The sequence below is a fragment of the Ambystoma mexicanum genome, chromosome 5q, assembly GCF_040938575.1.
Source record: "Ambystoma mexicanum isolate Mex_15411 chromosome 5q, UKY_AmexF1_1, whole genome shotgun sequence".
Lineage (NCBI taxonomy): Eukaryota > Metazoa > Chordata > Amphibia > Caudata > Ambystomatidae > Ambystoma > Ambystoma mexicanum.
Window position 1 is genome coordinate 1080281480 of NC_090933.1, and position 17242 is coordinate 1080298721.

Consider the following 17242-nt stretch of genomic DNA (forward strand, 5'->3'; position numbering starts at 1 on the left):
GTAGTACAGTTGATGCTTTAATTGTAGCAGGAACAGCCGACACGTGTTTCGACACGCAGGTGGTTTTCAAGGCACAAGCAAATCAAATATATCGAGAAAGTCGATGATGGGTAATCCCACAAAGAACAGGACGTTGTAAGTATCACGCTGATGTCACATTCAGAAATTGAGTCCGTGCCTTAATGGCTGTAACCAATATACAGCTCGCTAGATCGAGCGTTCACAATTACAGAGGAAATCCCCGAAGCAGCTTCCACCTCAACCCTTTTTTTGTATACTATGTATAAATTAGAACTGCCCTGTAAGACAAAGGCAGTTTTCTGGAGCCAGAACAAGGCTTGCATTTGAGCTGTTTGCATACCCACAATGCTTTGCTCATGTGACCCTGAACTGGAGGTGGAATTCCAGCGATGGCTACTGGTTGGCGCTGTGGTATGTGTGACTTGGCTAAAAATGACTTGTTCTTCTTTCATATATAATTATGTGCTTTTCAAAGCATCTATAAAACAAGTGTCCTTGAAAGCCAAGCATTCATTCATTTCTGCAAACTGAAGATATGTGGTCAAGTCCCCAAGTTTCATATTGCTCTCAGATCCTGCGGTCACCCCCCGATGCAATATTTATGTTTACCCAGATGGAAGCAAAGTAAATATGCTGACACTAAGTTAAAATCACTGAGTTTTAAATCCTTCAGATTATTCCATGCTTAGAAAGTTTGCATGTCCTGTTGAAGTTCTGTTTGTGGCATGCTATATATTAGCTCTTGATTCCCAAAGGTTGCTCCTTAAAGTGATCAAGCCTTCAAAACTTGATTGGGCTTCTCCAACTGCATTTGCAGGTAAACCAGATGGAAATGGGCGCTTCTGCATTGTCTTTTGATGGGTTAATGAGATTTCATGCTTCAATGCCTGTGCCCTGGATAGACTAGATGATCTGGAAAGTAAGCGCCTTAGCTACATATTCATCCTGGATGTCACAAAGTGCTATTGGCAGATGCTCTGGCTCCTTAAGATGAGGAAACCACTGTCTTCCAGTTTACAGTGCTCCCGTTCGGCCTGCATGGTGCTCAGTCAGTTTGCAAAGATTAACAAATCAGGTTTTGCATTCTCACCAAACTTGTGCTGTGTCCTACTTAGATGATATTGTCATTCCATTGTAATACCTGCAGTAAACATATGAGATAAACCAATATCTGTGAACGGTGGGCCTTGGGGTCTAAGTCAACATAGTGACTTTTAACCCACCCCTTCTTCAAATATTTGGATATCCAATTCGGAAAAGGCCCTTAACAATCACAGCGGTGCAAGGTTGAAGCAGTGCAGAGGTTTTCTCTGCCAAATACGAAAGCACGTCGTCCTTTCTTCTCATGCATCTCTTGAACTTTGACTGATCAACTGTGAGTCTCTTAACCTAACCACCTATGTTGCAGCAGCCAAGGAATTGAAGCGTTCTCTACTGCATCCCCATCAGGTGGATGCCTCACTGGTGGGGCTGTGGATGGTGCTGTCACAAGAACGAGTGGGTAGTGAATGCCCAGTTTCATGTATCAACCAAAAAGTGGTTAACTCATAGAAAATGACACAACCATAGAACTGCAATGCCTAGCCATTAAGTGGGTAACATAAGTCTGAAAATATTACCTCATGAACGGAGATCTCCTGCTTGCCACAGATCCATATCCCACTTACCTGGCTAACAAGAAACAAGGAAACCTAATTATAACTATGGAATGTGGAATGACTTCAATCATAGCAACCTTAGTTTGTACTGTCACACTGACAAAGATGCCTAGAGTCGTATGCAAGTTTTCTAAGATGCTATGCCTTAGAAAACACAAGTAGGAGCCTTTCAGAAGGGGGCAGGATATATGTATGCTTGTGTGCAGGAGCACCCTGAGCCAAATAGGAATATCAGTCCAACAAAGTTACCAGCAAGCCTGAGGCTCCCAAGACCTGCTGTTGAACTGGTCCTAAAACCCAGCACTTCTCCTGAAAAGGCCAACCTAGAATCAAGAATAGCGCCCTGCAAGGCTTAGTCAGGAAAGTCGGCAACCCTCTTGACAAGTTGCTAGAGTTTAAGCAAGCCACAGAATGATGCAAAGATTGCAGATGCAGACTGATAGTTTGTCTGACAGTCACTGTGCATATCACTGGTCATCACATACCAGATGGGGATTGTAGTCCATGGAGTGTTTTACCCTATCAATCACTGAACACCCTTGCTCTAGGCGCGTAGCTGTTTACACTCAGGCCTCAGTCCTGTAGAGCGATGTAATGGAAACTCTGCAAAGCGGGAGCGTATGTTTTGGGGGTCAATGGGTGGGATTGTTGAGTAGAGAATGGTGGTGCAGCAATGGTGTGTCGAGAAAAGCAAAGTTATGAAATTGGAAGAGAGAAAGCTGACCAGAGATGGAAAGGAGGTACAGAGGAGTTTTAAAGAGGCCAGGGAGGACTGGGGGAGCTAGAAAGGAGAGAAAATAGAGGTGGCCAACAGTGGAACTGAAGCAGTGTGGTTTTGAGTATGTCACTGCAGCAAGGAGGCAGGGAAAGAAGAGAAAGTGAAAGAGGAAACCGGAGGGTGTGGAAGAAATCCAAAATGGAGTGGACAACAGAGACAGTGGGCCATGGCCAGAGCCGGCACCCTGATACTCGTGACATGTTTGTCTTGGGCCAGTGCAGGAACAAGAGGTGGGAAAGTTTAAGAAGCTCCATGGAGCCTAGAAACCTAAGACTTGGACAGATGACCCTACCCAAATGAACCAAGGCAGCAGGGGTAGTGTTGGCATATACACCACAAGCCTGGTAACACCAGTACAACTTTCTGACAATGGCAATATTAGCCAAGAAAGACACCAACTGGAGCAAAGAAATAAATGTGAGAACCTGTAAATCTCAAAATCTATGAATGACTGATTATAGCCCTGAAAGACAGGTTTGACTATGTAACAAGGAAGAACTACTGCCGCAGTCTTATGAACGAAGTCTAGGAGAGAGCTTGTATGTTGATTTGCCCTACAATTACCTTGTTTTGTATAAACCCAATAAACCTACAGGCTTGGTATTGAGCTCTCTGTTGATCCCTCGCTCATAACAGCTGCCACTCGCATACTCTCGCCTGGCTTGTTGTAAATGTGAGCTTTAGTACTGAGGCTATAAACAGAAATGCCATTAACTAATTTCTTTGCTGGGCATTGATTTCAGTAAAACAGTACTGCTATAAGTTTAACTATGGAGGGTTGTGTAAAAAGTAAACCTTTAGCCATTTTCCCCCCGGAGCGGGGAAATAGGTGGCGAAAGGTAAACAAGGATATGTTAGTAATTAAATATTTGATGGTGATGGTTTGGTGTGGGATGTTTGCATTTTAAGCACACTATTTTTTATTTAGGAGTAGATAAGCAATTTGTTTGTATAAAGATGTTCATGTGCAATTGTGCCCTCCTTTTTAAGAGTGAATAAAACATGGATGTGGATGCCTGCTTGCCTTTGTCCTGGTTTCTATTCTCAGCAGTATTGCTTGTGTTTGAATTATATTGTAGAAAGTGATGTGTTCGAATTTTTTTGTATCTTTACAATAATACACATGTTTCTGACAATAAAATAGGATTCCCGCTTGATCTCCTGCGATGCGAGAGTCTTCTAGGCCTGGATCCTGCAACATGCAGCAGAGTTTTGAATAAAAATTATACACTTCTTGTGTCCATGGCACCGCTCACCAACGAAATTCGACCCATCAGCAGCTGCACTCCCCAGGTAATCATTCTGCCATGACTTGCCTGCACTTCCATTTTTTAGGCACCAACAGCAACGATACTGTCACTTCATGTGATTGCAAGTACTCCTTTTCTTCTGAGGATTTGGAAAGCCTTGTGCTAGTGTGATCAGTCCAGAAACTACTCACATGTCTGTCAGTATGTGCTTTGCATTGAAGGGATATGTTTCTTTTCAGTTTGACCTACCGAAGCAGGGTTTCTGCAGTGGGGCCTCTGAACGATATTGGAAGCAAATTTTGATTTTCTTTTCAGTGCAATACACTGGAATTGTCAACTAGGAATGTACTGTTTCAGAAGAATTTCAAACTGGGAGATTACTGCAAATGCCAAATTAGAGTAACGCACTGGAAATGTTCAACTGGGAGCACACCGTGAATGTCAGCCATGCCATGCCATGCTTTGGCCAAGGCCTGCCAGTAAAGTGTGCCATATTAGCCTGCCACTCTGGATAGTCTAGCCTTCTTCTAGTTTAGAGAGGGTTGCTGGAAGCCTACTGCGGCCATCTGAGGTGAGGTTGCTCTTTCCGAACTAGTACTATGGCGTGTACTCTGCTTGCTGTACAACAACTGTGGAACGCTGGTGCTATTTGGATTTGGCTTTCAGCGAGGTAGCAGAATTAGGGCCGCTCACATCTTACTCTCTTCTCGTCCGCTAGACTGATCGCCAGAACGAATAATATAAATGAACTGTACAATATGGACAGCTGTACTTAACAGACATACAGTTTGGTGCAACACTCTTTCATTCTTTGCTTAGGCCTGGTCTAGTCTGACTGATGAATGTTATTTGAAGTCTGCATTAGTTCACCACACCAGATTCACATACCATCATTTAACAAGGTGCAGTTCGGCAGTGATTTATAGCAGCCAGAGCAAGTGGAGTCTTGCCCTGTGAGAACTCTGTGCTAGCCTGCAAGGTGAGCATCGGCCATGGTTTGGGGTAGTATGGCGCGGGAAAGCCTCTCTACTTGATATCTTATGTTTGGGCTGGGAGGGGTGTTAGGAAAGATTTTCTTTTTGCTACTTTCTTCCAATAAGCTTCTATGGGACATCCTTTCTTTTTGCTTGTTTTGAACGCTGTCCTAACCTTTTGGAAGTAAAGCTTTTTGCTATGTCTTTTTGTGAATTCGTGTATGGTTACAGTGGTATACATCACCTCACAGTGAAGTGCACTTAAGATAATTTGTATCTTTATATATTTTTAAATAATGGCTTTTTGTTTACTTTTACAATGTGCCTAAAAGAAGCTGGTGGCAGCCATTATATTTTTACCTTTTTCAAGACATGCCACAATGTATTTAGCTCGTTCTTTGGCCTTATTCCTGCCTTCCCAGGTCAGGAAATGCCTTTCCATAAGTTGTGGCTTTCACAGGCTGAGGTACGGTTTCTGTGTGTGGTCATAGGAAGGAACTGGGACTGTCTAGTCACAATCCACATCCCTGGTGCCTGAATGTTTGTTGTTGGGCAGATGGTGTGGCTTGTGGCTATCCACTGCCTGTTTGAATGTCCCTACCATTGGTGGGCTTGGGCTTGCACCCACTCTGAATCTTGGATAAAAGGAGCGCTCCTACAAATGTTCATCAGATCATCATTGGAGCCAAGTCCCCCACAAATAAGTGCAGCCCCCTGACAACCAGGGGACACCCTCTGCAGCTGAACAGAATTAACTCCAGTGCAGTCTGTGAAGCCCTGCTCCTCTGCCCGATCTCAAGAATATCCTTGTTGGTTCTTTTAACTCCTGGAAGAACCCTCGGTGGCTGCTTGAGGATCCCTGCTTGGTGAGCTTTTGGAAGTGCACCTGGACCAACCGTGGACTCATCAGGTCTCCTGGGTTACTTTGCAGCTCTTGCCGTTCCCAGTACATCCTTGGAACTTGAAGATCTTCAGCTTACGGAACAAGACTTCTCTTGCATTTTCAGCCTTCATGGGCCTGCTCCTGTGTTCATTCCCTAAAGATTGCATGTCACTGCCTGACCATGGTAACTCCCGTTTAAAGACTGACAGGCCGATTCATGGAATAATTAGCGTGGCGCAAGTGGCCAAAAACGTGCGATTCGCAGTGGAATAGCGAAAATCGCAGTGCAAGTGCGAAAATCGCACGAAAAGCAGCGCACATCGATTCATGGAAGGCCGTGCACGAGAAAACCATCGGATGTGCGCTAAAAAAGTGCGCGGCGCACGTTGGCGCACAGGCCATCTAACGGCGTGCGCCAGGTCACAGCGAAAATCGCACAGGCCACAGCGAAAAGCGCACATAGCGCGGCGCACACAACAAAAGTAGGCGGAACACGGGGCGTAACACTCGGAATGGGGAACAACTTGCCAAAATGTGGGCGTCACGGGGGAAGTACAGGGTGCAAGTGCGTGGAACGCCCACACGCTCGCCTACAACACGTATTCATGGAATCGAATAGGGCAAAAAAGCGCATGGGCAAACCAGCGCACAGGCACAAACACGACCGCCACAAGAAAGCAGGCGGTAGCGTCTCTGCGCCTGTAATAAATGTGCACCAAAAGTTGCGCCAACAAATAGCACCTATATACAGCTATGATGAATGTCCTATACTGTGGCCCTCCAGGACAAATGACGTGCAAAGGGGTACCCACAAACACAGACACCCGCTGACTGAAAAATAACGTGTGCGTGTATTCCGGGGTGCGCAGGAAGTTTCACACGCGATTTGGCAGGGTACGTGGATTTCAGGGGTGCGCGGGAAGTTCCACACGCGATTTGGCCAGGTACGTGCACGGGAATTTCCACACGCAATTTGGCTGAGTACGTGGATCTCAGGGGTGCGCGGGAAGTTTCACACGCGATTTGGCAGGGTACGTGGATTTCAGGGGTGCGCGGGAAGTTCCACACGCGATTTGGCTGGGTACGTGCGCAGGAATTTCCACACGCGATTTGGCTGGGTACGTGGATCTCAGGGGTGCGGCAGGGCACGTGGATTTCAGAGGTACGCGGGAAATTCTACACGCGATTTGGCTGGGTGCTCCCAGGTATTCCCTGTACACCCTCCACGGCCCCTGCAGGCAGCCGACACCACAGGGGACTACCCTGCGCACCTGCTCATGTCACCCAGCACCCCCACCCCCCAGCACTGTGGGGCACCCTCCACCAGGCCCCCACTCATGTCCCCTATCACCCCCACCACCCAGCAGTGCAGGGGCAGCCTCCACCAGGCCCCCACACATGTCTACCACCACCCCCACCCCCTAGCAGTGAAGGGGCAGCACCACCAGACCCCACTCATGTCTCCCACCCCCCCCAGCACTGTGGGGCACCCTCCACCAGGCCCTCACTCATGTCTCCCACCACCCCCACCCCCCAGCCACCAGGGACAGCCTCCACCAGGCCCCCACTCATGTCTCCCACCACCCCCACCCCCCAGCCACCGGGGGCAGCCTCCACCAGGCCCCCACTCATGTCTCCCATCACCCCCACCCCCCAGCCACCATGGGCAGCCCCCACCAGGCTCCCACCCATTTCTACCACCACCCCCACCCCCCAGCAGTGCAGGGGCAGCCTCCACCAGGCCCCCACTCATGTCTCCCACCACCCCCACCCCCCAGCCACCATGGGCAGCCTCCACCAGGCCCCCACTCATGTCTCCCACCACCCCCACCCCCCAGCCACCGGGGGAAGCCTCCACCAGGCCCCCACTCATGTCTCCCATCACCCCCGCCCCCCAGCCACCAGGGGCAGCCTCCACCAGGCCCCCACTCATGTCTCCCACCACCCCCACCCCCCACCCACCGGGGGCAGCCTCCACCAGGCCCCCACTCATGTCCCCTATCACCCCCACCCCCCAGCAGTGCAGGGGCAGCCTCCACCAGGCCCCCACTCATGTCTCCCACCACCCCCACCCCCCAGCCACCGGGGGCAGCCTCCACCAGGCCCCCATTCATGTCCCCTATCACCCCCACCCCCCAGCAGTGCAGGGGCAGCCTCCACCAGGCCCCCACTCATGTCTCCCACCACCCCCACCCCTAGCAGTGCAGGGGCAGCACCACCAGGCCCCCACTCATGTCCCCTATCACCCCCACCCCCCAGCAGTGCAGGGGCAGCCTCCACCAGGCCCCCACTCATGTCTCCCACCACCCCCACCCCCCAGCAGTGCAGGGGCAGCCTCCACCAGGCCCCCACTCATGTCCCCTATCACCCCCACCCCCCAGTAGTGCAGGGGCACCAGGCCCCCACCCATGTCTACCACCACCCCCACCCCCCAGCAGTGCAGGGGCAGCCTCCACCAGGCCCCCACTCATGTCCCCTATCCCCCCCACCCCCCAGCAGTGCAGGGGCAGCCTCCACCAGGCCCCCACCCATGTCTACCACCACCCCCACCCACCAGCAGTGCAGGGGCAGCCTCCACCAGGCCCCCACTCATGTCTCCCACCCCCCACCTCCCCCCAGCACTGTGGGGCACCCTCCACCAGGCCTCCACTCATGTCCCCTATCACCCCCACCCCCCAGCAGTGCAGGGGCAGCCTCCACCAGGCCCCCACTCATGTCTCCCACCACCCCCACCCCCCAGCCACCAGGGGCAGCCCCCACCAGGCTTCCACCCATGTCTACCACCACCCCCACCCCCCATCAGTGCAGGGGCAGCCTCCACCAGGCCCCCACTCATGTCTCCCACCCCCCACCCCCCCCAGCACTGTGGGGCACCCTCCACCAGGTCCCCACTCATGTCTCCCACCACCCCCACCCCCCAGCCACCAGGGGCAGCCTTCACCAGGCCCCCAGTCATGTCTCCCACCACCCCCCAGCCACAGGGGGCAGCCTCCACCAGGCCCCCACCCATGTCCCCTATTAGCCCCACCCCCCAGCAGTGCAGGGGCAGCCTCCACCAGGCCCCCACTCATGTCCCCTATCACCCCCACCCCCCAGCAGTGCAGGGGCAGCCTCCACCAGGCCCCCACTCATGTCTCCCACCACCCCCACCTCCCAGCCACCATGGGCAGCCTCCACCAGGCCCCCACCCATGTCCCCTATTACCCCCACCCCCCAGCAGTGCAGGGGCAGCCTCCACCAGGCCCCCACTCATGTCTCCCACCACCCCCACCCCCCAGCCACCGGGGGCAGCCTCCACCAGGCCCCCACTCATGTCCCCTATCACCCCCACCCCCCAGCAGTGCAGGGGCAGCCTCCACCAGGCCCCCACTCATGTCTCCCACCACCCCCACCTCCCAGCCACCATGGGCAGCCTCCACCAGGCCCCCACCCATGTCCCCTATCACCCCCACCCCCCAGCAGTGCAGGGGCAGCCTCCACCAGGCCCCCACTCATGTCTCCCACCACCCCCACCCCCCAGCCACCGGGGGCAGCCTCCACCAGGCCCCCACTCATGTCCCCTATCACCCCCACCCCCCAGCAGTGTAGGGGCAGCCTCCACCAGGCCCCCACCCATGTCTACCACCACCCCCACCCCCCAGCCACCAGGGGCAGCCTTCACCAGGCCCCCACTCATGTCTCCCACCACCCCCCAGCCACCGGGGGCAGCCTCCACCAGGCCCCCACCCATGTCCCCTATTAGCCCCACCCTCCAGCAGTGCAGGGGCAGCCTCCACCAGGCCCCCACTCATGTCCCCTATCACCCCCACCCCCCAGCAGTGCAGGGGCAGCCTCCACCAGGCCCCCACTCATGTCTCCCACCACCCCCACCTCCCAGCCACCATGGGCAGCCTCCACCAGGCCTCACCCATGTCCCCCATTACCCCCACCCCCCAGCAGTGCAGGGGCAGCCTCCACCAGGCCCCCACTCATGTCCCCTATCACCCCCACCCCCCAGCAGTGCAGGGGCAGCCTCCACCAGGCCCCCACTCATGTCTCCCACCACCCCCACCCCCCAGCCACCGGGGGCAGCCTCCACCAGGCCCCCACTCATGTCCCCTATCACCCCCACCCCCCAGCAGTGTAGGGGCAGCCTCCACCAGGCCCCCACCCATGTCTACCACCACCCCCATCCCCCAGCAGTGCAGGGGCAGCCTCCACCAGGCCCCCACTCATGTCCCCTATCACCCCCACCCCCCAGCAGTGCAGGGGCAGCCTCCACCAGGCCCCCACTCATGTCTCCCACCACCCCCATCCCCCAGCAGTGCAGGGGCAGCCTCCACCAGGCCCCCACTCATGTCCCCTATCACCCCCACCCCCCAGCAGTGCAGGGGCAGCCTCCACCAGGCCCCCACTCATGTCTCCCACCCAGCCACCATGGCAAGCTCCCACCAGGCTCCCACCTATGTCTACCACCACCCCCACCCCCCAGCCGTGCAGGGGCAGCCTCCACCAGGCCCCCACTCATGTCTCCCACCCCCACTGCCCCGTGGACTGTGGGGCACCCTCCACCAGGCCCCCACTCATGTCTCCCACCACCCCCACCCCCCAGCCACCAGGGGCAGACTCCACCAGGCCCCCACTCATGTCCCCTATCACCCCACCCCCCAGCAGTGCAGGGGCAGCCTCCACCAGACCCCCACTCATGTCTCCCCCCACCCCCCAGCCACCAGGGGCAGCCTCCACCAGGCCCCCACTCATGTCCCCTATCACCCCCACCCCCCAGCCACCAGGGGCATGTCTCCCACCACCCCCACCCCCCAGCCACCATGGGCAGCCCCCACCAGGATCCCACCCATGTCTCCCATCACCCGCCCCCATAGCACTGTGGGGCAGCCTCCACCAGGCCCCCACTCATGTCTCCCCCACCCCCCAGCCACCAGGGGAAGCCTCCTCCAGGCCCCCACTCATGTCCCCTATCACCCCCACCACCCAGCAGTGCAGGGGCAGCCTCCACCAGGCCCCCACCCATGTCTACCACCACCCCCACCCCCCAGCAGTGCAGGGGCTGCCTCCACCAGGCCCCCACTCATGTCCCCTATCACCCCCACCCCCCAGCAGTGCAGGGGCAGCCTCCACCAGGCCTCCACTCATGTCTCCCACCACCCCCACCCCCCAGCCACCAGGGGCAGCCTCCACCAGGCCCCCACTCATGTCCCCTATCACCCCCACCCCCTAGCAGTGCAGGGGCAGCACCACCAGACCCCACTCATGTCTCCCATCATCCCCACCCCCCAGCCACCATGGGCAGCCCCCACCAGGCTCCCACCCATGTCTACCACCAACCCCACCCCCCAGCAGTGCAGAGGCAGCCTCCACCAGGCCCCCACTCATGTCTCCCACCACCCCCACCCCCCAGCCACCATGGGCAGCCTCCACCAGGCCCCCACTCATGTCTCCCACCACCCCCACACCCCAGCCACCGGGGGCAGCCTCCACCAGGCCCCCACTCATGTCTCCCATCACCCCCACCCCCCCCAGCCACCAGGGGCAGCCTCCACCAGGCCCCCACTCATGTCTCCCACCACCCCCACCCCCCAGCCACCGGGGGCAGCCTCCACCGGGCCCCCACTCATGTCTCTTATCACCCCCACCCCCCAGCAGTGCAGGGGCAGCCTCCACCAGGCCCCCACTCATGTCTCCCACCACCCCCACCCCCCAGCCACCGGGGGCAGCCTCCACCAGGCCCCCATCCATGTCCCCTATCACCCCCACCCCCCAGCAGTGCAGGGGCAGCCTCCACCAGGCCCCCACTCATGTCTCCCACCACCCCCACCCCCTATCAGTGCAGGGGCAGCCTCCACCAGGCCGCCACTCATGTCTCCCACCACCCCCACCCCCCAGCAGTGCAGGGGCAGCCTCCACCAGGCCCCCACTCATGTCCCCTATCAACCCCACCCTCCAGCAGTGCAGGGGCAGCCTCCACCAGGCCCCCACCCATGTCTACCACCCCCCCCACCCCACAGCAGTGCAGGGGCAGCCTCCACCGGGCCCCCACTTATGTCTACCACCACCCCCACCCCCCAGCAGTGCAGGGGCAGCCTCCACCAGGCCCCCACTCATGTCTCCCACCCCCAGCCACCATGGGCAGCCCCCACCAGGCTCCCACCCATGTCTACCACCACCCCCACCCCCCACCCCCCACCAGCACTGTGGGGCACCCTCCACCAGGCCCCCACTCATATCTCCCACCACCCCCACCCCCCAGCTACCAGGGGCAGCCTCCACCAGGCCCCCACTCATGTCTCCCATCACCCCCACCCCCCAGCCACCATGGGCAGCCCCCACCAGGCTCCCACCCATGTCTACCACCACCCCCACCCCCGAGCAGTGCAGGGGCAGCCTCCACCAGGCCCCCACTCATGTCTCCCACCACCCCCACCCCCCAGCCACCATGGGCAGCCTCCGCCAGGCCCCCACTCATGTCCCCTATTACCCACACCCCCCAGCAGTGCAGGGGCAGCCTCCACCAGGCCCCCACTCATGTCTCCCACCACCCCCACCCCCCAGCAGTGCAAGGGCAGCCTCCACCAGGCCCCCACTCATGTCCCTTATCACCCCCACCCCCCAGCAGTGCAGGGGCAGCCTCCGCCAGGCCCCCACTCATGTCTCCCACCACCCCCACCCCCCAGCCACCAGGGGCAGCCTCCACCAGGCCCCCACTCATGTCCCCTATCACCCCCACCCCCCAGCAGTGCAGGGGCAGCCTCCACCAGGCCCCCACTCATGTCTACCACCACCCCCACCCCCTAGCAGTGCAGGGGCAGCACCACCAGACCCCACTCATGTCTTCCACCCTCCACCAGGCCCTCACTCATGTCTCCCACCACCCCCACCCCCCAGCCACCAGGGGCAGCCTCCACCAGGCCCCCACTCATGTCTCCCACCACCCCCACCCCCCAGCCACCGGGGGCAGCCTCCACCAGGCCCCCACTCATGTCTCCCATCATCCCCACCCCCCAGCCACCATGGGCAGCCCCCACCAGGCTCCCACCCATGTCTACCACCACCCCCACCCCCCAGCAGTGCAGGGGCAGCCTCCACCAGGCCCCCACTCATGTCTCCCACCACCCCCAACCCCCAGCCACCATGGGCAGCCTCCACCAGGCCCCCACTCATGTCTCCCACCACCCCCACACCCCAGCCACCGGGGGCAGCCTCCACCAGGCCTCCACCCCCCCCAGCCACCAGGGGCAGCCTCCACCAGGCCCCCACTCATGTCTCACACCACCCCCACCCCCCAGCCACCGGGGGCAGCCTCCACCGGGCCCCCACTCATGTCTCTTATCACCCCCACCCCCCAGCAGTGCAGGGGCAGCCTCCACCAGGCCCCCACTCATGTCTCCCACCACCCCCACCCCCCAGCCACCGGGGGCAGCCTCCACCAGGCCCCCATCCATGTCCCCTATCACCCCCACCCCCCAGCAGTGCAGGGGCAGCCTCCACCAGGCCCCCACTCATGTCAACACAGCCACCATGGGCAGCCACCACCAGGCTCCCACCCATGTCTACCACCACCCCCACCCCCCAGCACTGTGGGGCAGCCTCCACCAGGCCCCCACTCATGTCTCCCACCAACCCCACCCCCCAGGGGCACCCTCCACCAGGCCCCCACTCATGTCTCCCACCACCCCCACTCCCCAGCCACCATGGGCAGCCCCCACCAGGCTCCCACCCATGTCTACCACCACCCCCACCCCCCAGCAGTGCAGGGGCAGCCTCCACCAGGCCCCCACTCATGTCCCCTATCACCCCACCCCCCAGCAGTGCAGGGGCAGCCTCCACCAGGCCCCCACTCATGTCCCCTATCACCCCAACCCCCCAGCAGTGCAGGGGCAGCCTCCACCAGGCCCCCACCCATGTCTACCACCACCCCCACCCCCCAGCAGTGCAGGGGCAGCCCCCACCAGGCCCCCACCCATGTCTACCACCACCCCCACCCCCACCCCCCAGCAGTGCAGGGGCAGCCTCCACCAGGCCCCCACTCATGTCCCCTATCACCCCCACCCCCCAGCAGTGCAGGGCAGCCTCCACCAAGCCCCCACTCGTGTCTCCCACCACCCCCACCCCCCAGCCACCGGGGGCAGCCTCCACCAGGCCCCCACTCATGACTACCCCCCATCCCACCCCCAGCCACCATGGGCAGCCCCCACCAGGCTCCCACCCATGTCTACCACCACCCCCACCCCCCAGCAGTGCAGGGGCAGCCTCCACCAGGCCCCCACCCATGTCTACCACCACCCCCACCCCCCAGCAGTGCAGGGGAAGCCTCCACCAGGCCCCCACTCATGTCCCCTATCACCCCCACCCCCCAGCAGTGCAGGGGCAGCCTCCACCAGGCCCCCACCCATGTCTACCACCCCCCACCCCCCAGCAGGGCAGGGACAGCCTCCACCAGGCCCCCACCCATGTCTACCACCACCCCCACCCCCAGCAGTGCAGGGGCAGCCTCCACCAGGCCCCCACACATGTCTCCCACCCAACCCACCCCCCAGCCACCATGGGCAGCCCCCACCAGGCTCCCACCCATGCCTACCACCACCCCCACCCCCCAGCAGTGCAGGGGCAGCCTCCACCAGGCCCCCACTCATGTCTCCCACCCCCCACCCCCCAGCACCGTGGGGCACCCTCCACCAGGCCCCCACTCATGTCTCCCACCACCCCCACCCCCCAGCCACCAGGGGCAGCCTCCACCAGGCCCCCACTCATGTCTCCCACCACCCCCACCCCCCAGCCACCAGGGGCAGCCTCCACCAGGCCCCCACTCATGTCTCCCACCACCCCCACCCCCCAGCCACCGGAGGCAGCCTCCACCAGGCCCCCACTCATGTCCCCTATCACCACCACCCCCCAGCAGTGCAGGGGCAGCCTCCACCAGGCCCCCACTCATGTCTCCCACCACCCCCACCCCCCAGCAGTGCAGGGGCAGCACCACCAGGCCCCCACCCATGTCTACCACCACCCTCCAGCACTGTGGGGCAGCCTCCACCAGGCCCCCACTCATGCCTCCCACCACCCCCACCCCCCAGCCACCAGGGGCACCCTCCACCAGGCCCCCACTCATGTCTCCCACCACCCCCACCCCCCAGCCACCATGGGCAGCCCCCACCAGGCTCCCACCCATGTCTCCCACCACCCCCACCCCCCAGCACTGTGGGGCAGCCTCCACCAGGCCCCCACTCATGTCCCCTATCACTCCCACCCCCCAGCAGTGCAGGGGCAGCCTCCACCAGGCCCCCACCCATGTCTACCACCACCACCACCCCCCAGCAGTGCAGGGGCAGCCTCCACCAGGCCCCCACACATGTCTCCCACCCAACCCACCCCCCAGCCACCATGGGCAGCCCCCACCAGGCTCCCACCCATGCCTACCACCACCCCCACCCCCCAGCAGTGCAGGGGCAGCCTCCACCAGGCCCCCACTCATGTCTCCCACCCCCCACCCCCCCAGCACCGTGGGGCACCCTCCACCAGGCCCCCACTCATGTCTCCCACCACCCCCACCCCCCAGCCACCAGGGGCAGCCTCCACCAGGCCCCCACTCATGTCTCCCACCACCCCCACCCCCCAGCCACCAGGGGCAGCCTCCACCAGGCCCCCACTCATGTCTCCCACCACCCCCACCCCCCAGCCACCGGAGGCAGCCTCCACCAGGCCCCCACTCATGTCCCCTATCACCACCACCCCCCAGCAGTGCAGGGGCAGCCTCCACCAGGCCCCCACTCATGTCTCCCACCACCCCCACCCCCCAGCAGTGCAGGGGCAGCACCACCAGGCCCCCACCCATGTCTACCACCACCCTCCAGCACTGTGGGGCAGCCTCCACCAGGCCCCCACTCATGCCTCCCACCACCCCCACCCCCCAGCCACCAGGGGCACCCTCCACCAGGCCCCCACTCATGTCTCCCACCACCCCCACCCCCCAGCCACCATGGGCAGCCCCCACCAGGCTCCCACCCATGTCTCCCACCACCCCCACCCCCCAGCACTGTGGGGCAGCCTCCACCAGGCCCCCACTCATGTCCCCTATCACTCCCACCCCCCAGCAGTGCAGGGGCAGCCTCCACCAGGCCCCCACCCATGTCTACCACCACCACCACCCCCCAGCAGTGCAGGGGCAGCCTCCACCAGGCCCCCACTCATGTCCCCCTGCACCCAGGTCCTCACAATCCCCAATCATGTGTGTTATGGTCAGCCTCCACAGCCAAAAGGCCCTACCAAGTAACCCATTCACCCACATGGAAATGGAAATTACATGTTACACCCCCAATGTTCATAAAGCAAATTAACCCATGTCAGTCACACACAATGGTTGCAATTGAATGGGAAAACACCCAACATGACATGCATGAAACCAATGAGATGATACCACACAGTGAAGTATGAAAACAAAATATTAAAAAATATTGAATGCAAATGAAATGAAACAAACTACAATGGCAATAAAAAAAGATAAGCTGCATGTCCGTCAAAAAAAATTAAAACTACAAATCCAAATTCAAAAAAATGTTGTCCAAAGTCACATTAAAAATAAAATCAATCCGAGAGAGAAAAATAAATGCAACGACCATTGCTCCATGGTGAATAAATAAAAACAAAAAAAATAAAACAATCCAATGAAGAACTATGTACAAAACATCCAAGGGTCCATGAGCCCAACTGAACAAAGGAAACCTACAAAAAACCCTAACTAAAATGCAACTATATACAAAAAGTGGAGCAGTGTCCGTCGACTCCAAATCATAAGAAGAAACAAAGGAAACCTAAAACTAAAGAACTATATACAAAGACGGCGGGCAAGTCCAGCGGCTCACTCCGTGGTGTTCCGGGCAAGGGCATCATCAAACTCCTCTTCGATGTCCCGGAGGCGGTCCTGTTCCATGGCCCTGAGGGTCCGCAGGGACGACGCCATCTGCTCCTCCAACCCACTGCGGATTGCCTCGAGGCACTCGGCCCGCCTCAGGGCCCTCCGCATGGAGTTCTCCGCACTGACCATTGTGAGCCGCGCCTCTTCCGCCCGCCGCCGCTCCGCACCCATCTGCTGGCCCAACCGCAGCCACACGGAAGACACTTCCCGTCCTGGGTCCTCCTGCCCTCCGGCTGATGCCTGCCCCTCCGATGTTGATGGCCCCGAGCCATGATGCCTCCCATGTTGACTCTGCTGCTGCCTCCGACGCAACCGCCTCTGCCAGCACGATGGCATCCAGGCTGATGGAATCCACCGACGCCGTTGTGCACGTGCCCTGCCTGATGATGCCTGCACATCCTCCATCTGCTGGGGTACAGTTGCTGTGGTGTCCACCCCTGCTGGACCTCCGACTCCCGACTGTGGCAGGGATGGGATCCCCACCGAGCTGGCTGCATTGGTCAGGGCAGGTCCACAGGGTGCCCATTTGGCATCTGGGCCGGAAGACGGCAAGGAGAACGACCGGCGTATAGCCTCCACAGAGGAGGAGAGGGCCGCCAGATTGGCCAACACATGCAGGAAACCCCCGAACATGGAAGATCCCAATTGGGCCACGTCGGCACGGTGCTCTTCGTGATGACGTGCGTGCTCCTCCCGGGAAGCACGCACGCCATCACGAATTACACCCGCGCGCATTGCGACCCCAATCAGGACCTTCTCCATACGGCCACGG

General features: G+C 59.5%; 1 protein-coding gene across 1 annotated transcript in view; it reads left to right on the plus strand.

Moving 5' to 3' along the window:
* The window catches only part of FAM91A1 (family with sequence similarity 91 member A1), a 1180047-nt gene that overhangs the window by 474867 nt on the left and 687938 nt on the right, over positions 1-17242 (plus strand). Inside the window, exon 16 of the mRNA XM_069621589.1 lies at positions 3602-3750. Within this exon, the coding sequence (XP_069477690.1) occupies positions 3602-3750 (149 nt within the window). The remainder of the gene's footprint in view (positions 1-3601; positions 3751-17242) is intronic.